Source organism: Elgaria multicarinata, chromosome 7, assembly GCF_023053635.1.
Source record: "Elgaria multicarinata webbii isolate HBS135686 ecotype San Diego chromosome 7, rElgMul1.1.pri, whole genome shotgun sequence".
In the NCBI taxonomy this organism is placed as follows: Eukaryota; Metazoa; Chordata; class Lepidosauria; order Squamata; family Anguidae; genus Elgaria; species Elgaria multicarinata.
In genome coordinates, this window is record NC_086177.1 from 31,320,161 (window position 1) to 31,345,778 (window position 25,618).

General features: G+C 40.4%; 2 protein-coding genes across 3 annotated transcripts in view; one reads left to right on the plus strand and one right to left on the minus strand.

Moving 5' to 3' along the window:
• Positions 1–25,618, minus strand: part of LOC134401417 (enoyl-CoA delta isomerase 2-like) — a 313,853-nt gene that overhangs the window by 192,367 nt on the left and 95,868 nt on the right. The window lies entirely within an intron of this gene.
• Positions 1–25,618, plus strand: part of CDYL (chromodomain Y like) — a 231,210-nt gene that overhangs the window by 99,564 nt on the left and 106,028 nt on the right. Inside the window, exon 2 of one of the 2 annotated variants that reach the window (XM_063130324.1) lies at positions 7,806–7,939. In XM_063130324.1, the coding sequence (XP_062986394.1) occupies positions 7,916–7,939 (24 nt within the window). In that variant the 5' untranslated portion in view covers positions 7,806–7,915. Of the gene's footprint in view, positions 1–7,555; positions 7,940–25,618 lie in introns of those variants that run through there. The other variant, XM_063130323.1, reaches the window with a different exon arrangement.

The following is a 25,618-nucleotide window of genomic DNA, read 5'->3' on the forward strand; positions in this document are numbered from 1 at the left end:
TTTTTTTAGAGCAGGAAAAATGCATTATTTAATTGTAAAAGTAAAAGAAAATGATTTTTCACTGTGTACTATTCTGCTATACCACAGTGCCACCTAGAGGTTATGTAGCAGAAAAGCAGGAAGGGAAATGCTCCTTGCGTAGTACTCGGATCTCAGGTCTGTGATGAAACTGAAAGTAGATACAGTGGATTAACAGCCTTGTGTAGAAAATATCTCACTTACCGATGAAAAACTTACCTGGGGCTAACCATTGTGTGCTGAATGCTACTTGATAATCTTCAAGTAGTTGCTGAGGCTCCTATGTCAAGGAGTGCTTTCTTTCTGTTTGGCCATAACAACGATTCAATGCTCTTCAGGGGAACGGTGGATTGGGCATCCAAAATGTGGCATAATACAATGCAACAATGTTCATCTTGCTAGCTGTTCTCTGTGGTCTATCAAACTGCCCTAATGGATGTGACCTGGTATGGCCACACCTATCTGTGGGACTTCCAGGTGCCATAAAACTTTCAAGAAAAACACACACAACTGTTTTTGCTATTATCATTTCATCTTAAACAGAGCTTCAGCTATTGCGTGGTATAGAAATAAATATTTTTTATACAAGATTTCTAGTGATAATTGAGTAGATGCATAGATCAATGATATATTTGAAAAAGAGTAAATATTAATATGCGTTGGGAATATGCATGAGAATATACATTTTCTACATGGCTTCCCCATTCCCCACCACCGGATATATTTTACAGCTGTTTGGTTCTTCTTGTTGCTTTGCCATAAAACTGGTTGAAGATAGAGGGGAATTATTGTGCTTTGCTAAATTAATGTAGCATTACCTGAAAAGCAATGAAGCAATTCCCTATGGTTGATTGAGCCTCCTCTCTGACTTTATGATGGGAGAAAGTGCTCTTGAAAGGCACAACAATGTTACCAGATTAATATACCCACTTTACTAGGAATGTAATGAATATGGGTAGTTAGGACAATTGTGCCCGTTGTTTTTTAAAAGAGGGACACAGCAAGTCAAAGAAAATAAGTAAATAATAGGGGTGTTTCCTTAGGTTGTAATCCTGTACCCACATACCTGAGAGTAAATGCCAGAACTCACTGGGATTTGCTTATGAATATAGGATTACACTGTTAGTCAAACGTTGATAAACTCAACACAGAGATTACAAACCCAAGCAGGGCTCAAATGGAAGTTTATTGCTTAAGAGTTAGGGTGGCCAAGTGTCCTCTTTTACAGAAGGCAGCCCTCTATTTGAAAAGCTGGCAGAGGACCATCCTCTGTTTGAAGAGCTTTAAACCAATTCCAGTTTAGTGATAAAGAACCGTAATAACTGTTGCCCATCAACATGCAAGGAACATGCAAGGCCCAGAGGTCATCAGGTCACAGTCTTCCACACTATGGAGAGATGTACTGTATTTCTATATAAATTATTATAATCATTTCTAAATTCACATCTATACATTTAAATTAGCACATGCACACTTTTATGCAAATTGTCCTCTGTTGTCCTATTTTTGAGGTGTTGAATTTCCTCTTTGGGGGCAATTGGCCACCTTTCTAAAAGTGAACCCAATGTGAATGAGATTACAGTAGCTGTATAGGCCCAAGTGGTTTCTAGGAGGAATAACAAAAAACAGTTGGAATGATAGAGACCTCGAAGAGTTTAGACGATTTAGGGCTCAATCCTATGCATGTTTAGACAGTCTGTCTGGGGAATGCTGGGAACTGTGGGACTCTTTTTTGAACATGCATAGGATTGTGCCCTTAGTCAGTCATCATTATTCTTCTTTTTGTTTTTTTAACATCACTTGCATACTTGTTTACAATTCAAATGGCCAGATGATGTAAGTAAGGTTGGGTGCTGAGTGTTAATAATATGACTGAAGTGTATCTAATTATAAGTAAATATAGGGTTGATGGTTCTTCCTAAGCAAGAATTGGTTTGGTTGTATATTTATGCTTAATGTTTTGTTTTATGTTACGAGGCAGACTTTGAAATATGGGTGTTTTTTTAATATAAAGGGGATTAAAACATTAGATGTTAAGTTTCTCTTTAATATATTCATATGTTTTTATGGATTATCAGGAGTTTTCATACACTCCTGAGAGCCAGTGTGGTGTACTGGTTAAAGTGTTGGACTGGGAATCAAGAGATCTAGGTTCTAATTGCTGAGTGACTTTGGGCCAGTCACAGACTCTCAGCCCAACCTACCTCGCAGGATTGTTGTTGTGAGGATAAAATGGAAAGGAGGAGGATTATATATGATGCCTTGAGTTCCTTGGAGAAAAAAAGGTGTGATACGAATGCAATAAATAAATAAATAAAAAAATGCAATAAATAATATGAGACTGCAATAGTTAGGGGTGAATTGTAGGTATACACTGTGATATTGCTATGTTTAGAGGGATAATATTGGATAATTAATTAGGGTGGATATGTATTATGAGATTCTCATGTATTTGTATATGATCTTGCATATTTTCCGTTGGTGAGAAAAAATGTTGGGAGTTAGCGAGAGGACTTTGACTGGACAAGTAGCAGGAAGCGAAGGGACAAAATAGTCCCTCCCTCTTACCATTCTTCCTGCTCTTGATCAGATTTACAACCGCTTTTCATTAACAACAATCAGGGGAAATAATCTTGCACCTGAATGTCACAATTGGTTTGCTCTGTAGCCTTAAATATGACATATACAACACCTGAAGAAGCTCTTCAGCTGTGATCTACAGTAAAATACATGTGGCAAATTTATGGTCCTATCACTCATCCACAAATCCATCTGAGACTCAGTTGGACATTTCATATCAGTAACTTCAAAATCAATCAGGCTGTCAAAGAAATGTTTCTTGTCTCATGCAATGCTGTCATATTTCCCCTCTCAATAATTCCTGCATGTTTGTTTGCCTACTTTTCTTGAAGTTCTGTAATGCACAACCCAGAAGAATTGTTGCACTGCAAATAATTTTTGATTAATATGTCAAATGGGTCTTGCCATTTGCTTCTAGCCATCTAAAGGTCTACATATTGTCATGTTCTTATTTTTCTTTTCCTGTATAGATGGACTTAAAGCCTACTTTGATCCTGTGCATGTTTATTCAGAAGTAAGCCATACTGAGTTTAAAGAGAGTTATTTCAACATATGCATAGGATTGCAACATTAGGGCTACAAAGACGTTAGTGATGTCAACCACATTCAAGCCACATTCTGCATGGTTATGTGCTATTTGTTTTACTTTTCAAAAATTGTTATTTGTATTTTAAATATTTTAAATGTTTTAATATTGAACCAAATTTAATTATATTTCTATTTATATGTTTTATCTGTATATGTTTTAATTTTGTAAAGCCACCTTGCGGCCCAGTATTGAGAAAAAGGTGGGATAAAAATAAATAAATATAATAATAATAATAATAATAATAATAATAATAATATCCCAATATTGAGAATTTGACTTGTATAACATGATAATCTCTTTATATGTAAGTTTCAATGCCCTACATTCAATACATTTTGCACTGAATAAACTGATTCAGTTTCCAGCTGTTTAATAGCTTATTATTTGATTGATTGATATAGTACCATCAATGTACATGGCAACTCACACTGTAAGAACAAAAGAGAGGTCCCTGTCCTGAGGACAATCTAAATGTTGACATGGAGGAGGCAACAGAAGGAGGGGAGAAAGACAGAGATCACAGAGAAAGAATTATGTGTCCAGTGGTATGTAATTTGGCTTAGTTTCAGTAAGGGATGATAAAGAAGAGGATATACCAAAAGGCTTCACTGCAATTGTGGGTATTAATTAGGGATGTAACATTGATTGATTGACTCAATAATTTATTAAAACTTTCTGGTTCAAGCAAAACGTTGGTTCTTATTAATCAGGCAAACCACTTTACCAATCTGCACTCTCGTGGCTATGTGCGTATGTGTGTGGCTAGCACCTTGGCTGGCTCAGTCAGAAGTGGCACCAGATGTGAGGGACACTGAGCATGTTTACTACCTTATTTGCAAGATATAATTCAGCTATTTGGGAATGTTTCCAGCTTAACCTACCGTATGAGAACCAAGTATCCAATTGTCAATATTGAAATGGAAGAATCTGCCAAAAAACCACCCTTTCCTAAGCAGCTTAAATTGAATGCATATATCTAGAATACAGTGAATCCTGCTAAAATGCAGAAAATAACCCAATAAACCAGTAATATGGATAGTTCCGAACTAAAGGCCCATCAGATTAGTAGAATACATGCTGCTCAAGTGAACATCCAAGTAGAACAACTATTACAAAACAAATAAAAGCACATGTATGATATCCAGAAGGTGAAGATTCATGAGGAATAGAATGGCTAAGAGCTGATGCTGTTAGCCTGAGAGCTGACTTTCTAGCGAATCATAGTTACTTTGGGATAATCCGTTTTTGGACAGATAGAAAATGGAAGTTCTACAATGCAACACTTTAGATGAAGCAAAAGATGGCTATGCCAACTGCTGAGAAATAACAAGGTGAGATTTGGAGAGATGGCAGAACATTGGGAGATAATTGACAAACCTATGGCTTAATGCACTGATAATGCATGAAATGTTTTCTAGACGAGAAGTCAAAATGTGAAAATGTTAGATGTGCCACAAATAATGTGCAGCTAAGTATTAATAAAGCTCTTTCAATAGCTTCAGTTGACAAGCAGCTTGACAAGTGAAGATTGTAGCTCACTTCCAACAGAGTATACAAAAAGATGTTCTACTCTTAGTAATACAGAACTGGTGACAACAAACTACACCAGGACATCGTCACAAGATAGAACTACATTTGTATAATCCTAGATATTCTAAAAGTTAAAGATACTATTGAACAAACTTTGGATGCCAGTTGTGCAAGGACTTGTCTTCATGAGAGTGGAACTTGATGGAGAATGTGATTAGAGTATTGCAGCCTTGTCTTGAGCTGTTTGGAGCTCAAAAATGCTACTTCATGTTGTTGTAGTATCTACTGTAGTACATTTATCAAACAATATGGAAATTTCTGAAAATCATCCAGGATATATTTCAACATTTAAAGCATTGCTGATTAACTTGAGAGAGGATGAGAGCAAGTGAAATCTCGAAAGGTACAAAGAAGCAACTGTTCTTGACCTTAAGGTTCAAGACACTGCGATCCTCACCAAAAACTAAAACTGTGTCAGTCTGGCTGCATCTCATGAACCTAGTTACTCCAGTGCAAAAGGCAGTGTTGGTTGACTAGACTGCTTTTTCCAGGTAAGAAAATGTAGCACTGTTTTTCTTGAACTGCAGTTTCTGGTCCAGAAGCAAACAATGGAACTGCTGAAATTTCTAAATCTTCTATACCTGCTGCAGCAAACATTCCATATGGATTGCAAAGTGAAATTCAAATATACATGAGTATGTTGGAGGAGCAAGATAATAACTTTGCCAACGCTTTTGTTTTGTAGGAGGCAAAGTCACTATTTCCCAGTTTGACCAAACAAAGCTATATCAGTCTCTTGTGAACAGATATTCACTGCAGCAAAATTAGTTATCAATAAGCTTTGTCCATCCATGGATTCTTCAAATATAGACAAACTATTTTGTCTAAAATCCTGGCTGTAGAATTACACTCAAGTGTTGTAAATCCATATTAAATTTTATATTGTTTAATGTACCTATGCTGGGCAAACTTGAAAAAGCTTTTTGCTTTCCCCCCAAATTTTCTGCTTAAAATAAAAAGTGATTTCTTTCTTGAAAACGTTTTTATTCATATGCAAAAGTCTTTAACTAAAATTCTATTAATTGAACAAAATTTACTTGATTGAGTAGCAACTTAAGTTTTTAACATCTCTATATTGTTGTCCTTACATAGCTGGCTGAGATCTGATTCTGTGAATCTATCTTTTGCCTTAATTGAGTGGAAGGCTTTTAGTTAGTCATTTTAGAGGCAATATATAATCAATTTTTCTGCTGGAGCTGAAGAAACTTGCTAAGAATCCATTCATGAGTTCTACTACTATTGTCCTGAAATTTCTTTTTCAAATGCTCCACTAGAATTTAGTCTCTGCAAACAGCCACACTAACGGTAAGTGCATGCATAGCCAATTCACATTTTGAAGGCTTTATATAAAATATGATAGGAAATGTGAGTGAAAGAAGAGGGGTAAATAGATAAAAGGTATGAATAGATGAAAATTAAGTATACAAATAGTTGGCAAATAGAGTGGATGGACAATGCAAGGGACTGGGAAACAGCAACAACAGAAGTAGGTGAAAGTGATGAAAGTAAAGATGAGTGGAACGATTAACAGAAAAAGAAATGAAGTTGATGAGTAGGGGATATTGGTAAGGAAGAGATGAACAAGTTAATGTATAATGGATTGGCTAAATTGAATATAAAGTGACTAGATAACAGGAAAAGATGGGGAGTATGCAAAAGAAGATGAAAATAATGGATCTAGAAAGGCTGGACTGATGAACAGATGGAGATAATGGGATATGCAGAACTGGGGAGAGTGATGGGTATAACTTTTGGTAGATTGTAGGTGTATGGGAATAGAATGAGTAAACAAGTAGCTAGGAAGAGCATATAGATGGGCATGAAAGTAGGTGAGATATGCAGATGGAGAGGACAACTGTTGGTGTGTTGAAAATAAGCCAATGTAAAGAATAAAGATGTTGCAGGACCAAGAGCATGGAGAGGTGGAGATGAATGGAAGAGAAATGTAAAAAGGATAGGCAAATGAGTAGATGGAAAGGATCAACATGTAGGTGGCTAAACCAGGTCATCATTTGCAGGGAATGGGTTTGAGATGGCACAGCTGGATTGGGGGTGATTAAGGGTAGGCTAAAAAGGAAAGTGGAGGTTGTGAAGAGTATAGTTGGAAGAGGAAGTTGACAAGTGACTGAACCAGAGTTTAGGCTAATGGCTAAATGAAGGGTATCAGGGCTGGAATGCCAGTGGGCAGATAAACTGGAGGGATGAAGAGATCCTGAGTGTCTGCTTGCATGAGGCTGGGGGCTGAGAGGAGGTCCTGTTGCCCCTTCAGCACAGCTTCAATAGGGGTGGAGCCCTTTCCAGGGGCTTGGGAGACCCCAGTCTCCTCAGAACTTGGGTCCAGCTCTTCCTTCACGACGGCCACCACCACTTCCTCCAACGAAGCATATGGCAGACGAGTCCCCACCACCACCAATCACCACTTTCTCCCTCCTCCTCCTCCGTTCCCTCCTCCCCTCTCGTCGCTCCTCCCCCTTCCTCCCGGCGGCCATTGGCCCAATCCCCGCCGCCCCCTCGCGCCGCCGCTCAGCTGAGGAGACAATGGGCGATCAAAGAAGGGGAGGGGGAGGAGGAGGAAGAGGATGGCGCTAGACGAGGCTGGAGCCCTGCGGTGTGGCGCGCTCTCTGCGCTCGATTAGTGATCCTGGAGGGAGGCTCAACCAGCCGCCGGAGCCAGGGAAGGGGAGGGACACCGAGTGGTGGTGGTGGTGACGGCGGCGGGTACGGGGAGTCGTCGCCGCTGCCGCTGCAGCTGCTGCCTCCTCCTCCTCCTCCCCCCTTCTCCCGCGCCTCGCGAGCAAAGTGTGCGAGAGTGAGTGCGAGTGTGAGTGAGTGAGCCCCGTTGCGCAGCTTGCTCTGCGCACAAGCACCACCAGCAGCAGAGGAGGAGGAGGAGGAGGGAGGCAGAGGCAGAGGCAGCACCACACGGGCATTCAGAGAGAGGAGTGCTGTGGAGCGACACACACACACAGATAGAAAGAGGAGAAGCAGGAGGAGGAAGAGCAGGAGGAGAACGGGGGGTGGGGGGAAGAAGCAGAAGAAAAAGGACAGGCCACACGAGACACCAACTGAGACAAAAGTGTCTTCAAACCAGCACCCAACTCCACCTTGGGAGGCAGGCGGCCAGGCGGGCGCCCCAGCATGGCTTCCGAGGAACTCTACGAGGTAACAACCCCAGTGCTCCCCCTCCTCCTCGCCGCCTTCCTTACTCCCGCCCCCCTCTTTTTTGTGTGTTAATGCTAAAACCTTGCGCGCGCCCCCACCCCCAATTTCTTTTGGCTTCCCCCTTTTCTTGGCGGGGCCCTGTGCCTGTGTTTCCAAATTGCGAACCTGCCTCGCTTCCCTCTCTTCTCCACCCCCCCTCTCCACCCCCGGCGCCCTCCCCCAGTTTCGTTAGAGGAGGACGGAAATATGACTGAAAGGAGGAGACGGCAAAGTGTTGCCATTGGCTTGCGCTTTCTCTCTCTTTCTCTTCTTACCCGCCTCCCCCAACTCCACAACCACCCCTTACCCTCTCTGATCTCGCCACGAGGAGAGAAGGGAAGGGTGGGTGCCGGACGGTGGGTTGCAGCGCTGACAGCCGCGACTTGCTCAGATTCTCTCTCCTTGCACACAAAGTGGGCTGTTTGGGGAGTGTGCAAAAATGGGTGCAAACGCCGTGCCCCCTTTTGGGAGGGCAAAAGAGAGAGGCTTTCATTCTTTCTCTGGGCTGGCTTTTGAAAGTACATTGACACCTTCGCCTTGCAACAAGCCATCTGAGTTGATGCAAAACATGAAACATTCAATATGTCTCCACATTATTTCGCAGAAAGGGGAAGTTTTGTTTTATTGTCGTGAGGCAGGCTCAAAGTCAGTGCTCTAAGGCGCCAAGGTTCTTTGCTCTTCTACTTGAAAGATGGCTAAGTGACTCAATGGTATAGGTTGGGTTCTTTTTAGCTTTTCTTGGGAAGGAGGTGACTACTTTAACTTTGAATTTCCGGTCCTTATGTGTCGTTTCTAATCCCTAATGCCTGTGGACGCACGTTGGGATTTCTCTTGGATGCAACTTCCTGGTTTTTATAGTTTACCGGGTGTAGTATTTAGGGTCATATGGCATCAGTTATTTGGGAACCATTCTAATCCATTTTGGTATGTATGCATTCTCTGAACAGACAGTGATTTCCTTGGGCAAACACATATTTTGATAGGTTTGGGTTGGTGCATGCCTATTTTTAAATTACTACTATTCATCTGAGCTTGGAACCTTAGAGCCATCGAGATATATTGAACAGAGTATGAAATTAGGCTGCAGTCTTAAAACACACTTACTAGGGAGTAAATCATATTGAACACAGTGGGACTTTCTTTTGAATAAACATGCATAGGATTATGCTCTTAGAGATCTGCCAGTACACCAGGGAGAACTTCTTATGAATATATTCAGTTCAGCCAACTAATGAAAAATAGCCCATATGCATGCTCATGTTGGGTGAGTTGAATTCAATAAGTTTTTGAATCAGTAAACTTACAACCACACCAGTAAATTTACAACCACAATCATGGCTAATCATTGTGAAGATTTTACCTATCGTTAGAGTGGTAGCCAAATTAAATCTTGTAGGGAACTTGGCAGTAAGAAAGCAATTTTATGATCAGGTTCAATAAATTAAACTTCTTCAAACTTTTAATTGTATTTCTTACTAGTTGTATTTTCTCAAGTAAGCTTTTGTCTGTTGGAATACCATTGGGCCAATTAATCCAACATCTGATGTTGGGGATTCCTGAAACTGCCACCTAAAAGCCACTTTTGTAATTGTTTTTGGTTATCTGAAGCATGCAATGACCAAGGTAGTTGATCACACTGAGAGTAGTCCCCTCCAGTTCTTCCACTGAGAGTAGTCCCCTCCGGTTCATCCACTGAGAGTAGTCTCCTCCAGTTCATCCAACTGTGGAGGTCCAATATGTATGCTGCTCACTATATCGTTGAAGTCATGTTCTTTGCCACATTAAATAAATGGGCAAGAAGAGTGTATAGGGAAAACTAAGTTATAGGCATGAACATATGTCAAATTCTTGGTGAAATTATACCATTTGGACTTAATGGCTTTGAAATGCTTAACCGGTGTTGAATTCCTAAACATCCCAAGTTCCATGCATGGGATTGCTTGGTAAGTGAAGTATGTTGACCAAGCAAAGTTAGTACGGCAACTTTTTTTATAAATATATTTTACCTTTTATTTTAAAGTACCATAGAAAGCAAAACTTAAATCAATTACTCTGTTTCTTTTTACTCTTGAAATATTCTGTCCCCAGTGGTTTGGAAATGCCAGAATTGCTTGATGATCCTTCATGCTAAATTTCAGGTGGAACAGAATTGAGTTTGGTTATACCTGTAGAGTGGTGACCAAAAATGTTTAGCTACAGCTGCAATACCATCTGATTCTGTATTGAGTTCTGCAGTGATTAGTTGGGCATCACTAATGTACATTGTTGAATGAAAATGTACATTGTTGAATGAAATAGGCATTTCATGCTCTCTTCCTTGGGCATTGGTTGGCTTTTTCCTTGAATGTATGGAAACAGTAGTATTGCATGGGGTTCAAATAAAGGATGTAAAAGATTTTGAAGTCTCTTCACCATGCTATCTTTTGGAAATACAAGACAACTGTCCAAAAGGAATATAAAACTCAACTACTCAATGATTCAGGACTTACCCTTTCTTGTTGGGAAATCAAAACTCAAATTTTGTCAATAAGTTTTTCTTTAAAAGGAAAGAAGTTTGCTACTTTTGGGATGAAAAATATGGATTATTAACATTTTATAAGGAATAATTTTATTTAGTGCTGAATATAATATTGTTGGAGGGACCTCTCTGCAACTCAGACAAAGGCAACTTGACAAATACTCCCTTACTGGAAAAGAACTTGCTAGCTGTGGATCCTTATTGGATATAGTTTTCCTTGGGTTATTTCAGTAGACCAAAGGAGGATACAGAACCCCAAATGAAGAAGTAAAACATTAGTGCAGGAGTCTTCATTTGTCGCAACCTATTTCTAAAAGCATTCCAGAAATGATAAAACAAGTGTTCATTCAAGGAACTGGATGAGCCTTGATGTCAGTGAACACAACTGCCATTTTTTCCTCCTGAATCTGTTTACATGGACCTTGTTCCTTCTTAATGGAATCACTACTTTTTTCATGGTAGGAAATTCAGTGCACCTTATTTTTCTTGAAACTTTAGCCAGATCTATGGTTAGTTTGATTTAGAACCAAATGTTCTTCACCCACCTCCAAAAGCTTGAGAAAGTTGTTGACAAACTGGCTGATCCAACCAATGACCCAAGCAATGCTTCTTCTGAAGATGGTTTCTCTTATTGGGAATTTCGAAGCAATAGTTTTTCCAAACTATGTAGACGGTGAGTTTTAAACATATAACTTGTGATGACTTTGGATTTTGAGTATGTTGAATAGGGTTTTTTTTATGTGAGGATGTATGTTTCAGTCGTAACACAGCTGTTCTATAGAAATTCTTCTGGCCATGGTTGCTTAGTGTCAGGCTGTAAATACTTGCATTTCTTTAAGTAAAGCCCTGAATTTTATACTATAGTTTTGACAATACATGGAATTCAACCAACCAACCAAAAATATAATATGCATTGCAATCTGTGGAAGAAAAGAAATCCCTGAATTATGTTGTGGCTGGAATGTTTTCAGTTTGGTTTGCATTGAAAATCATTTGCATTTTGCTTGTTGAATTTGTTTCGTGATGGAGAGGAAGAGCAGGGCAACAGAAAGAAGAATGAAACCAAAACCCTAGCTACTCCCACAACAAACTGCTGGGTCATTGAATTCTTCTTCAGAGGGCCCTTCTTTAGGTTCCCCCACCTTTGGGGATGAGTGGTAACTGGGGATTGGGCCCTTGGGCCTTCTCTGTAGTGATGCGCTTTTTGTGGAACTTTGTCTCCAGAGATATATTTCTGCCATTGTTAATTTTTTGCTACCTGGTGAAAATGTTCCTCTTTGTGTTTTATTAAATTGTAAGGTGCTTTTTCTGCTTTTATGGACTATTTTAACTCTGCTTAGGTTATTTTTGCTGTTTGTATATTCTGTTGGTGTCTGGTACCTTTGGTAACTTGAGTAAGTGTATTATGCCTTCAGAATTTTCCAGTGAGACTGAAAGGTGGTTAAAAGCACCCTAAATAAATAAAATGTTGCTATCTAACTGCCTAATCCACAAGCTAGCTAACTGGATAACTTGGAGCTGCTCTAACCATTAATGTCAATAGTTGTTTTATTTCTTTGTATTCCTATTCTACACTACCTATTAGGCTTGGGGTAGTTTATCACTTGAAAAACTGTATAGAATACAAGATTAAGGCTGCAATCCTATAAACACTTACCTGGGAGTAGGTCCTATTGAGTTCAATGGTGCTTACTTCTGAGTAAATGTGATAGGATTGGATCATTATAATGTGGTAAAACCACACCCCTTCTGGCCACCCAAACACAGTCCAAGTAAAACATGTTCTGTACTTCCAAATTATGATCAGGCCTTGATAAGTGTAGGGAAATGGAATCAGCCCTTTGCTGTTTAGATTTGACACATGGATGGAATAAACAAAATAATGTTAATACATTCTGTTAACCATTTTGTGGTTAAGCAGCATGGTTTTTAGCTTGTTGTCTGAACGGGGCCATAGTGTCCAAGTGCTAAGTATGTTTCACTAACATAAATCAAAGCTTGTGCAACTAGTCTTGACTTTTGGGTGGCATGGAAATGTAATAAATAAATAGTTCAACAAGAAAAAGCGACAACTTGCTGAAATACCATGTCTGTTTGCTGTGCTTCTGACAGTATGAAAATGGATACATATTTTTTTACATAGAAGTAATTACTGTATAGGAAATTAGTCTCATGTGATGTGATTGTAGGAGTAGGCAGATAATAGGTGTAGATGACTAGATTTCTTTCAGTACAGAAGTCAAAATCCAGGTTGTGGCATATTGTGATAAATGGAGAAACCTCTTGTGGAATGGTTGAAGGAATAATTATAACTCCCAACTCACGTTTCTGAATGAGAGCAAGGTGAACTGTAATTGTGTGTTGATGTATACTTAATTTAAAGTGCTGAAAATGTTGCAAGTGTTTAGATTCAAGCTTTTATGTTGTCTTAGGTAGATTGTGTTACCTGGCAATATTTGGGAAGATAATTTGTAAAAAAAATAAAAATAAAAATCACTTCAGTGTTTAGAGAACATACACCTAGCTTTTAAGCAAGGGTTTAAATCAGTGTATTAATATTATTTATTTATTTGATATTTAATATTTCTTCCAAGGAAGGCGCTAAAGGAGACAGTAATGAAAAGCAACATTTAAATTAAAAACATAAAACAATCACAAAACAAATAAATCAGAAACACAAAAAGAATGAAAACAGACCTGCTTATACAGCAAAGGCCTGCTTGTATAAAAAATGTTCTACGTATTGGCAAAGGGACAGCAAAAAGGGATCTGACTTAGCTGCCTTCTGCATGGAGTTCTAAAGCCTGAGAACATCCACTGAAAAAGTCTTTCTTGTGTTCCCACCCGAATGCCTCTGATGTTGGTGGTACTGAGAGAAGCCTCCCTCCCACAAAGATCTTAAAACCCTGGCAGGCTCATATAGTAGAAGGCAGTCTTTCAGGTAGCTTGGTCCCAAGCCATTTAGGTACCTTTAGTGGTCATAACCAGGATTTTCATAGAATCATAGAATAGTAGAGTTGGAAGGGGCCTACAAGGGCATCGAGTCCAACCCCCTGCTCATTGCAGGAATCTACCTGAAAGCATCCTTGACAGATGGCTCATTTTGAATTGTGTCCAGATACAGATGGGTTGCTAGGGAAGCTGTTGCAACAAGGGAGGCACATGCTCCCTGAAACTGGTTAGCAGTTTGGCTGCAGCATTCTGGACCAGCTGACATTTTGAGTTTTCAAAGGCAGCCTTACGTTGAGCATGTTACAGTAGTCTAAATGTGATGTAACTAAGGCATGTGTGATCGTAGCCAGGTCAGACATCTCTAGGAATAGGCACAGTTGGCACACTAGCCTCAATTGTGCGAATGTACTCCTGGCCACCACTGAAACCTGGGCATCCAAGTTCAAGGCCAAGTCCAGGAGTACAGCCAAACTATGATCCTGAGTCTTTAGATGAAGTGTAACTCCATCCAGCACAGATTGAATCCCTATTCCCTGACTAACCAGTATCACCTCTGTCTTGTCTGGATTAAGCTTCAGTTTATTCATCCTAATCATCTAGTCCATTACTGACATTAAACCCCGATTTAGAACTAGAAGAGCTTCCTTGAATTTAGATGGAGATATAAAGTTGGAGATATCAGCTTACAGGTGGCATCAAACCCAAAACTCTGGACAACCTCTCCCAGTGGTTTCATGTATATGTTAAATAGCATGGCGGACCTGACAAACACCACAGGCCAATAGCCACGGTATTGAACAAGAATCCCCCAGCACCACCTTCTGAAACCACCCCTCCAGGAAGGACTGAAGCCATTATATAAAAGTGCCTCCCAGTCCCATCTCAAACACGTCCAGAAGGATACTGTGATGGTACTGAAAGCCAACAAGAGGTTCAGCAGAACTAATAGGGACACACTCTCTCTGTCCAGCAGTTCCCAGCATAGATCAGCACTCAAAGTGACCAAAGTGTTCTGTCCCAAAACTAATCCTGAACCCAGATTGCAATAAACCCAGATAATCTGCCTCATCCCAAAATCCTGGAGCTGAGAAGCCACCCATGCTCCAGTGCCTTGCCCAGAAATGGAATATTCAAGACCATCCAAATCTGGGTTTAGTGAAATTTGACACTATATATGCAGTATTTGTCTTTGCCATAAATATATTTCCATTAGTGGCTTTCCTCATACATGCTTTTCTGAAGTTGCCTTGTATTTAACCCTCCATCAATAGGAAAACCGACTGTATCAAACCAGTTTAGTATCAAATGTATCCCCCAAAAGCCATACAAATAAAAATACTTGGTGGACGTTATTAAGCATGACATCATTTGCCAGCAAAACAAACAAACAAAACCATAAGAACATAAGAAGTGCCCTAATGCTAGATCAGACCAAGGGTCCATCTCGTCCAGCACTCTGTTCACGCAGTGGCCAATCAGCCATCAGCCAGGGATGAACAAGCAGGACATGGTGCAACAGCACCCTCCCACCCATGTTCCCCAGCAACTGGTGCACACAAGCTTACTGCCTCGAATACTGGAGATAGCACCCAACCATCAGGGCTAGTAGCCATTGATAGCCTTTGCCTCCAGGAATTTATCCAACCCCCTTTTAAAGCCATCCAAATTGGTGGCCATCACTACATCTTGTGGTAGTGAGTTCCATAATTTAACTACGCACTGTGTGAAGAAGTATTTCTTTTTATTTGTCCTGGATCTCCCACCAGTCAGCTTCATGGGATGACCCTGGGTTCTAGTATTTTGAGAGAGGGAGATAAATGTCTCCCTATCCACATTCTCCATACCATGCATAATTTTATACGCCTCTATCATGTCTCTCCTTAGCCTCCTTTTTTCCAAGCTAAATAATCCCAGTTAATGTAACCTTCCCTCATAGGGGAGATGCTCCAGCCCCTTCATCATTTTAGTTGCCCTTTTCTGCACTTTTACAAGTAATATAATATCATTTTTTAGGTGTGGTGACCAGAACTGTACACAGTATTCTAAGTGTGGTCGCACCATAGGTTTGTATAAGGGCAGTATGATACTGGCTGTTTTATTGTCAATTCCTTTTCTTATAATGCCTAACATGGAGTTTGCCTTCTTTACAGCAGTGCACACTGGGTGGATATTTTCATCGAGCTGTCCACCACAATCCCAAGATCTCTTTCTTGTTCGGTCACTGCCAGCTCCGATCCCATTAGGTTATACCTGAAGTTGGTTTTTTTTGCCCCAACGTGCATCACCTTACACTTGCTTACATTGAACTGCATCTGCCATTTGGATGCCCACTCTCCCAGCTTCAAAAGATCCCTTTGGAGCTCTTAACAATCCCTTTGTGTTTTAACAACCTTAAATAATTTGGTGTCATTGGCAAACTTGGCCACTTCACTGCTCACTCCTAATTCCAGTTCATCTATGAACAAGTTGAAAAGAATTGATCCCAATCCCTTTGGGACCCCACTATTTACTTCCCTCCATTGGGAGAATTGGCCATTTATTCCTACTCTCTGCTTTCTGTTCTTTAACCAGTTACTTATCCATAAGAGGACCATGTTCTCTTATTCCATGTCTACTAAGTTTGTTCAGGAGTCTTTGGTGGGGGACTTCATCAAAAGCCTTTTGGAAATCCAAGTAAACCATGTCGACCGGATCAACCCTGTCTACATGTTTGTTGACACTCTCAAAGAATTCTAGCAGATTAGTGAGACAGGACTTGCCTTTGCGGAAGCTGTGTTGATTCTTCTTCAGCAAGACCTGCCCTTCTATATGCTTACTAATTTTGTCTTTAATAATGCTTTCAACTAATTTACCAGGAACAGATGTCAAGTTAACCGGCCTGTAATTTCTCCTGGATCCCTTTTTAAAAATTGGTGTTACATTGGCCATCTTCCAACCCTCTGGTATTATTTATTTATTTATTTATTTATTACATTTCTATACCGCCCAATAGCCGGAGCTCTCTGGGCGGTTCACAATCATAGTACAGAGGCTGAGCTTAGGAACATGTTGCCTGTTTTTGTGAGGAGGTCCGCAATTTTATATTTGAGTTCTTTGAGAACTCTAGGATGGATGCCATCTGGGCCTGGTGATTTATTTGCTTTCAATTTGTCAATAAGGTGGAGAACATCTTTTGTCACCACTATTTGCCTTAGTTCCTCAGACTCCCTTCTTGAAAACATCAGTTCAGGCATAGGCATCTGTCCTGTATCCTCTACAGTGAACACCGATGCAAAGAATTCATTCAGCTTCTCTACATTTTCCCTGTCCTCCTTTAGTAGTCCCTTAACTCCATTGTCATCCAACGGTTCAACTGCTTCCCTAGCTGGTTTCCTGCTTCTGATATATTTAAAGATTTTTTTATTGTTGGACTTGATATTATTAGTGATGTGCTCTTCAATATGCTTTTTTGCATCTCTTATTGTTTGCTTGCATCTCCTTTGTGCAAGCTTGTGCTCCCTTTTATTTTCCTCACTTGGGCAAGACTTCCATTTTTTGAAGGAAGCCCTCTTTTCTACAATAGCTTCTTTGACACTGCTTGTTAGCCATGCTGGTGACCTCTTGGACTTGTTGCTACCTTTCCTAACCTGTGGAATACATTTTAGTTGAGCTTCTATTACTGTGCTTTTGAGTAAGCTCCATGCATTTTCCAGGGATTTAACCCTCTTAATTCCCTTTTCAACTTTCTTTTCACTAGTTCCCTCATTTTAGAGAAGTTTCCTCTTTTGAAGTCAGGTGTGAATGTGTTGGATTTCCTGGGCAATTTCCCACTTAAGTATATATTGAATCTGATAGCACTGTGGTCACTGTTACCAATTGGTTCAACAATATTTACATCTCGTATTAGGTCGTGGGTAGCACCACTTAGGATTAAGTCCAGGGTTGCCTCCCCTCTGGTCGGTTCCATAACCAACTGTTCCAGGGCATAGTCATTTAGGACATCAAGAAATTTAACCTCTTTGTCATGACTGGAATATGAATTTGTCCAGTCAATGTGAGGATAATTGAAGCCACCCAATATTATAACACTTCCTCGTTTGGAGGCCTCCCTTATTTCATTCTCCATCTCAAGGTCACTCTGAGCATTTTGGTGTGGGGGCAATAGCACGTTCCTGACACTACATTAGTTTTGGGGCCCTGCATTGTCACCCACAGCACTTCTGTGGAAGAGTCTTCCCCATTTAGTTAATCTAGTCTACTTGACATAATTCCCTCTTTGACGTACAGAGCAACACTGCCCCCAGTACGCCCTTCCCTATCTTTCCTGTAAAGTTTGAATCCAGGGATGACCATATCCCACTGGTTGTCTACATTCTACCAGGTTTCTGTAATGCCCACTATGTCCAGGTTCTCCTTTGAAACCAAGCACTCCAATTCCCCCATTTTGGCTTGGAGGCTTCTAGTATTTGCATAGAAACACCTATACACTGTGTCCTTCCCCAGATGTCTCTGCCGTGTCCCTTTTTTCCTGTTGCACTTTAGCCTCTTTGATTGGCTATCATGTTCTATCCTGTACTCATGGCCTATTTGCTCCCCTTCTACATTGGGACAATCAAAAACATGTTCAGATTCATCTCCTTCAGATGATTTAATCTGAACTGGATGCTTCCCAGCTCCTGTCGGCTTTCTCCCAGGATTTAGTTTAAAAGCTGCTCTACTACCTTTAACAGTCTGGTTCCATTTTGGTTCAATTGCAGCCTGTCCCTCTCGTACAGGCCCGGCTTGTCCCAAAATGTTCCCCAGTGCCTAACAAATCCACACATTGAGACTTCTCAGCTGCGCCTGATTATCTGGCCCTACGCGTGGAACTGGTAGCATTTCAGAGAAAGCTACCTTGGTAGTCCTGGATTTCAACTTCCTGCCTAGCAACCTAAATTTGGCTTCCAGGACCTCACAACTACATTTCCCCACATCGTTGGTACCAACATGGACCACGACAACTGACTCCACCCCAGCACTGTCTACTATGCTATCTAGATGGCGTGTGATATCCCCAACCTTCGCACCAGGCAGGAAATTTACCATACAGTCTATACACCTGTCACAAACCCAGCTGTCTATGTGTCTAATGATCGAATCTCCCACTACCACAAGCCCCCTCCCCCTGGAGGCACATACTCGGTGCAAGAGGATATTTGCACGTCTCCTGAGGAATGGGTCCCTTGTAAGGGATCATTTCCCTCTTCCTCAGAGTGATGCCCTCCTTCCTCGAGACCCTCATTCTCCGTGACTGCAGAGGAGTTGTCACCAAAGGAGTGGGACGTCGCTGTTAGGTCCCTGAAGGTCTCATCTATCAACCTCTCTGCCTCTCTTAGCTTCTCCAGGTCAGCAACCTTGACCTCAAACATGTTCCCTGAGAGCCAGAGCACACCCCCATGATTTCTGTCCAGCAAGCAGATCATACATGTGGCACTAAGTGCAATACACTGGGAAGCCCCCACACCCCTGCTGGCATTCTACCTTCAAAACTGTCTATTATTATTATTATTATTATTATTATTATTATTATTGCTGTTACAAGGTTTGTTTACTAGAACTCTGTTACTGGGAGAAGATAGGGAGTTTATTTAGAGCTTAGAGTTTTTCGTTGGTTTTAATTTAAAGTTACTTACTCTGAGTAGGGAAGGGAAGAGTTTACCACCCTGGCTTCTTCGCCCTGCTGAGCCTAAAATGAAGCTAGCAAAGAGTGGTCTTATTTCCGTATGGGTATGGGATTTTCTTAAGCTTACTTAAACTTTCTATACTTAATGGGTTGCTCTCTAGGGTTTAAGACCTGAGCCTAAACTGAAACTAGCAAGGAGAGAGTCTTTTTTATTCTATTTTTTTCCTGTGTATATGTTGTTGTTTTAGCTAAGTGATAAGCTGAATTCTTACACTTGGTTTATATAGAGTGCTCTTCAAGGCCCCAAACCTGGCCTAAACTGAAGCTAGTGTACACTTTTTTCTTTTCCTAAGCAGACACCTCCAATACTTATCCTGTTCGGTGGCTCCTATCAATATAGAGCTACGAATTGCTTCCCCTTCCCTTATAGCTTGGGCTTAGTTAAAATATGTAGATGGGATTCTTTTCAACTACTCTGTAATCTTACAGCAAGAGCTGTAAGTTCTTGCTGGATTCCCTCCCTGTTTAGCTTTCTACTGTAAGTTTGTAAGTGGTTACTCCTCTGCAATTTAGCACCCTTCGTTGTGGCCTTGTTTTGGCTTCAGAAGCTGTTAATGAATTTTAGATTATAAATGATTACCTCAGGGAATTAAATAGTTAGATAAGTAAGTTCACTCACCTTTTATTGTCCAGTTGCTTAACTCGCTTGTATCCTACACTTTGTCACCGGGGCTCCTTGTACTCGAAGAATAAAATGAATAAATTTAGGGACCTCCCCTGCCGAACTCCCCCTGACAAACTCCTGTTTGCCCTCCCTGTTCATTTGCTCTGATCGCACTCTCTCTGGGAGCTGGCTTCCTTTTCTAGCTTCTAGTTCAGCTGGGACAGCTCCTCTGCTCTGCTCAGCTAGGAGTCAGGAAGCAGGATAACAAACCATTCAATTATTGAGTAGTGCGTCTAGTTCTGGGCACCACACTTCAAGAAGGATGCAGATAAGCTAGAGGGGGTTCAGAAGAGGGCAACGAGGATGCTCAGGGGTCTGGAAACAAAGCCCTATGAGGAGAGACTGAAAGAACTGGGCATGTTTAGCCTAGAGAAGAGAAGACTGAGGGAAACATGATAGCACTCTTCATGTACTTGAAAGGTTGTCACACAGAGGGGGACCAGGACCTTTTTCAATCTTCCCAGAGTACAGCACACTGCATAATCAGTTAAAGTTAAGGAAGCCAGATTCCAGCTGAAAATCAGGAAAAACTTCCTGTTAGAGCAGTACAACAATGGAACCAATTACCAAGGGAGGTAGTGGGCTCTCCCACCCTAGAGGCATTCAAGAGGCAGCTGGACAGCCCATCTGTCAGGTATACTTTAAGGTGTATTTCTGCATTGAGCAGGGGTTGGACTCGATGGCCTTACAGGCCCTTCCAACTCTACTATTCTATGATACTTCGGTGCCAATTGGTAGCCTAAGGTATCTTTCAGAACTTTGGTTGGTGTGCTATAGCTCTTCCATAAGAAATGACATACTGGGGCAGCGTCATTCTGTATGTCAGGGATGGGAAACGTGGTCCTCCAGTTATTGTTGGACTGCAATTCCCATCATCCTTCACCACAGGCTGGCTGGCTAGGGCTAATAGGAGTTGCACTTCATGAACAACTGAAGGGACACATGTTCCCTGCTTGCTGTACATCTAAATGGGCATGGTGTCAAATTAGAAACCTCAAAAGGGGCAGACTTCTCCACAGACTTGCTGTGGTTGAATATACCTGGTCCCAAAATAATATGGAACTGGGAACATCCTTCTGACCCACCCCCCCCCCCGGATCCTGAGATGAAAGATGAAAATATTTATTTCTTTGTGGTATTCTCAGCGGTTCACAATATTAAAATACATTTAGATGTAATATTAAAAACAGGACATTAAAACAGCTGTAATAAAAACTGTTTAAGGAGTAGCATGATTAGTTTACTTACATTCAGGAAAAGCCTGGGTGAAAAGTCAGGTTTTTCAGAGGCGTTTGAAAGATGCCGCATTTTCTGCCTCTCAAGTTGCACAGGGGAGTTTTTTACCAGAGGATGGGTGTCCCTATAGAGAAGGCCCACTGTTGGGGTTCTTTGTGTTGTTATTCTTCTGATTTTGGAATGACCACCAAGGCCAGGGATGTACCCAAATGAGAATGTGTTGTTATAATGGGGCACTTAAATTGCCCTCACATTGACTGGATAAATGTGTGTTCTGGTCAAGACAGATAACATTTTCTTGATATTCTAGAGCAGATGGTTATGGAACTGACCAGAAAGGGGGCAGAGCAATCCTGATCTTAATCCTAAATGGTGCCCAGGGCTCAATGTGAAATGTGAGTGTTGTTGGCTAATTGGAAACTGAGCACAGTGCTACCAAATTTAATCATACGTCAGTGGGAAAATTGCTGATGAAGTCCAAACAATCACATTTGACTTCAAAAGAGGAAGCTTCTAAAACATGATAGGACTGGTAAAAAGGAAGTTGAAAGGGAAAGTCATGAGGGTCAAATCTCAAGAATGCTTGGGGGTTACTCAAAACCAATATAATCGCTCAGCTGTAATGTATATTGTAGGTCAGGAAAGGTACCACCAAGTCCAAGAGGTCCCCAGCATTGTTAATGATTAATGAAATTATTGGAGAAAAGAACGATTCCTTCAGAAAACGGACATTGTGCCCAAACAGAAAAACAAAAACAAAGTTGCCCCAAAGAAATGCAAACAGACAATAAGGGATGCAAAAATGGATTTTGAGGAGCATATCACTAATAACGTTTAAGACCAGCAGTAATATTTTTTAAATATATCAGAAGGAGGAAAACAACTAAGGAGACAGTTGGACAGTTGGATTACAATGGTGACAAAGAAGTACCAAAGAATAAGAAGATTGTAGAAAAGCTTAATATTTTTTTGCTTCTGTCTTTACCTCTTGGACTTGGTGGTACCTTTCCTGACCTACAATATACATTACTGCAGAGAATATAGGGTAGATATGTCTGAACTGACATTTTCAGGAAGGGAACCGGAGGCAAATGTGGTAATTGGAGTTGAAGCTCTAGAGCTTATAGATAAATTGAATACAAACAAATAACTGGGTCCAGATGGTATCCTTTCAAGAGTTCCTTAAAGAACTCAAATGTGAAATTTTTGATCTTCTAATAAAATTATGTTACATTTCCCTAAGATCAGCCTCTGTATCAGAGGACTGGAAAGTGGATAATGTAACGCCAATTTTTAAAAGAATCCAGAAAACTACAGACGTTAGTTTAGTTTTGTTCTGAGAAAATTGGTCAAAAGCAGTATTAATATAAAATTATCAAGCTTTTAGAAGGACAAGTCTCCCTAAAGGAGAATTGGCATCATTTTTGCAAAGGGAGGAAGACCTGTCAGACTAACATATTAAGATTTATTTGAGCATGTTAGCAAGCATGTGAACTGTGGTGAACCAGTACTTTATTTACTTGGATTTTCAAAAGCCTCTTGACAAAGTTTCCTCAGCAAAAACTCCTGAGAAAAATTAGTAGTCATGGGATAAGAGGAGAGGACCACTTAATACATTTGTAATTATTTATAGAGGAAGCAGAGAGAGGAATGCATGGACACTTCTCACAGTTGAGGGAAATAACAGTGAACTCTACTGCATGGTGGTAGATTTAGGATTGACAAAAGGAATTACCTCCCATAGCGCATAGTTAAACTATGGAATTTGCTACTACAAGATAGAGCGATCTCTGCTAACGTGGACAGCTTTAAAAGGGGATTGAAGAAATTCATGGAGAATGAGGTTCAATGGCTACTTGTAATCATGGCTATATATTACTTTTGGTATGTTATTTGCATTTGGTAATATAAATATTGGACCAGTGCAATATATTATAAACAAGTTGGTTACCTACAAATACTGTTCGTGGAGAAAAATCAAATCTATCGAAGTTAAACTTAACTACCCTATTTCTTCGATTCTAAGACACACTTTTTTCCCCATATAAACATCTCTAAAAATGGGGTGCGTCTTAGAATCGCGGGTGTGTCTTAAGGTTTTTTTTTCTGTTGGTGGTACTGAAATCAGTGTGTGTCTTACAATCAATGGCATCTTACAATCGAAGAAATACGGTAATTGACCTTATTGAAACGTTCAAAGTGTTACATCTTTGAACTTTACAAAGCTTTTTTTTAAATACAGAGTTCTTGGTGTAAACACCAGGGTGACCAGTCCTTGTTTTGGTCCATCAATGACTTGAATCATGAGGTTTGCCAGTGTGCACACATGACTCATGGCAACATAGAGTTGTCCATGGCAGGTGTAGGCAGATAAATGCCATCTTGGTTTCCCTGGCTGCAACAGGTGCCATGCCAGGACTCCATCCAGCCTCACTATGAAAGTGTAGCAAAGGGTAAAGCAAATTGCTGCTGTAACTCTCCATGTAGAAGAACTTGAGGCACTGCCCACCTTTAGGGTATACTAACAGACAACAATCAGCCGGAGGAAAGTCATCCAAGGTAACAAACACAGCAGCAATTTCAGAGACATGGGGAACGTTATAGCATCAAAAGTGAGCTATAGTGTTCATCATTCTGTGATCGTGATGAAAGCACAGTGATACGTCCATTGTTGCACATCCAGCAGCAAATGCGACAGCATTGTCATGCTCAAGGATTTCACTGACATGCCAGTACTCTTTAGCGTATCAGTTAACATTGAATATTAGGTTAGTGAGTGACTCCAACAAGATGCAGTCCAGTGTGCTGTTTTATGTTCGCCCAAGGTGAGCTGTAGAGGCCTTGTCAGTGTCAATGTACAGCTGGCCATACCTTGGGGTCTCATCTGACAGCAAATTGCCCATCAGATGGTAAACTGAGCCTTGCACCTTGATTACGAATGAACCGGGGTATTGTGGCTGTGCCATCTTGGGTAAAGCCTAGGACACTTTTGTACTTACGAATGTTCTTCAGGAATTGCTTGCGAAGAATGGAGCTGGCAGTGACAATGTTGCAGATGAAATCCGGAACTGTGAGTGGTGGTAGTTAAACCTTTCTGCCATGGCAGGAAAGTGTTGACAATTCGCTATTGAAAAGCAGTGTTGCAGTATTCGCAAACCTTGACACATTTGCCAATATCAAAACTGTCGATGTTGGTCATATGCCTAGGTTGGTTTGAGATACTGACCAATACAAGGCCAGCTGGAGCTTTGCTGTTGTCAAAAGGCTGACAGGTTACCTGCATATGCAGGCCTCAAGGCAGGTTTGGCAGCATCCAGGCAGGGGAGCAAAGCTTTTTTTTTTCTAGGAGCTTAGATTCACAGTTCATCTGCCGGATACAATTACTGGTAAATGTTTGACATCTAGGCGTGTTAGTAATGCATGGAATATATACATGTTATTTTGATAAATTTAACAGCAAGGGACTTCCTTTCTCAGGAATAATTAAACTTTGACTGGGTTACTTTTAATTGTAGGTATCTCCTAATCTCATAATGATTTATTTATAGGCCATATGTTACTTCCATATCATTGCATTTTAGCTTGCACTTGCTTTTATAAAGAGGTGCAGAGATTTTTTTGTATTTATATTTGATTTTGCTCTGGTTTACATTTAACTGTGTTTGTTTAATTATACTTGACATTTTTTATATTAGAAACAAAACATTATATAAGATAGTCTAATTCTTAAAGAAAAAGCTTTATGGACATAAATAAACTCTAGACCAGTGGTTCTCAACCTTTTTTTGCTCCATTCCCTCCTTTCACCATTGTTCAGAATATAATTCCCCCCTTCCCAAGATAGTCTAACTCAAAAGGTGCATTCCAAATAATATGCATATAATATTGAAAATATTATAATATTATTATTATATTAATAATATATAATTTTTTTTCTATATTAGTCCCATTTAAAGGCGCAACGCAAAGCATGGCCCCTTTTACATTCTCAGCTCCCATGCTTTGCGTTGCCCCTTTAAATGGGAAGCTTGAAACTTCTAGGATAGGGAGGGAGGGAAAAGAGAGCAAAGGCCTGGCTTTTGCAGACAACATGACACTTTTCTGGGACATTTTTAATAACGTGTAAGAAGACATAATCTACAGGACATCATACTTTGATGAATAGTGGTCCCAATTCCCCCCCTGGAACCCTAAAATTCCCCCCGGGGAGAGGAATTTCCCCCTCTAGACATTGAATTATAGTGAAAACCATTGTTAATCATGGAATCTGCATGTCAAGCACTTTCTTTGCAATAAAGCATGTTTCATGAGAATTGATCAATGGGAAGGCAGGCAAAAAGGGATGGCCATCTTAAGTTTTGAGAATTGTGTTTTTTTAAAAAAAGGTTTATGGACATAAATAAACTCCCATCTTTGAATTATAGTGACCCTGTTCATAAAACACGCTTAAGATACAGTGGTTAAGCGTTTTGAGTTAAACATTATGGCTTAGCATGTCATGTGAAAAATGATTTCACATTGTCATGTGAACCATTCCTAAGCATGGTGACTAAATAGCCACAGTTTAAA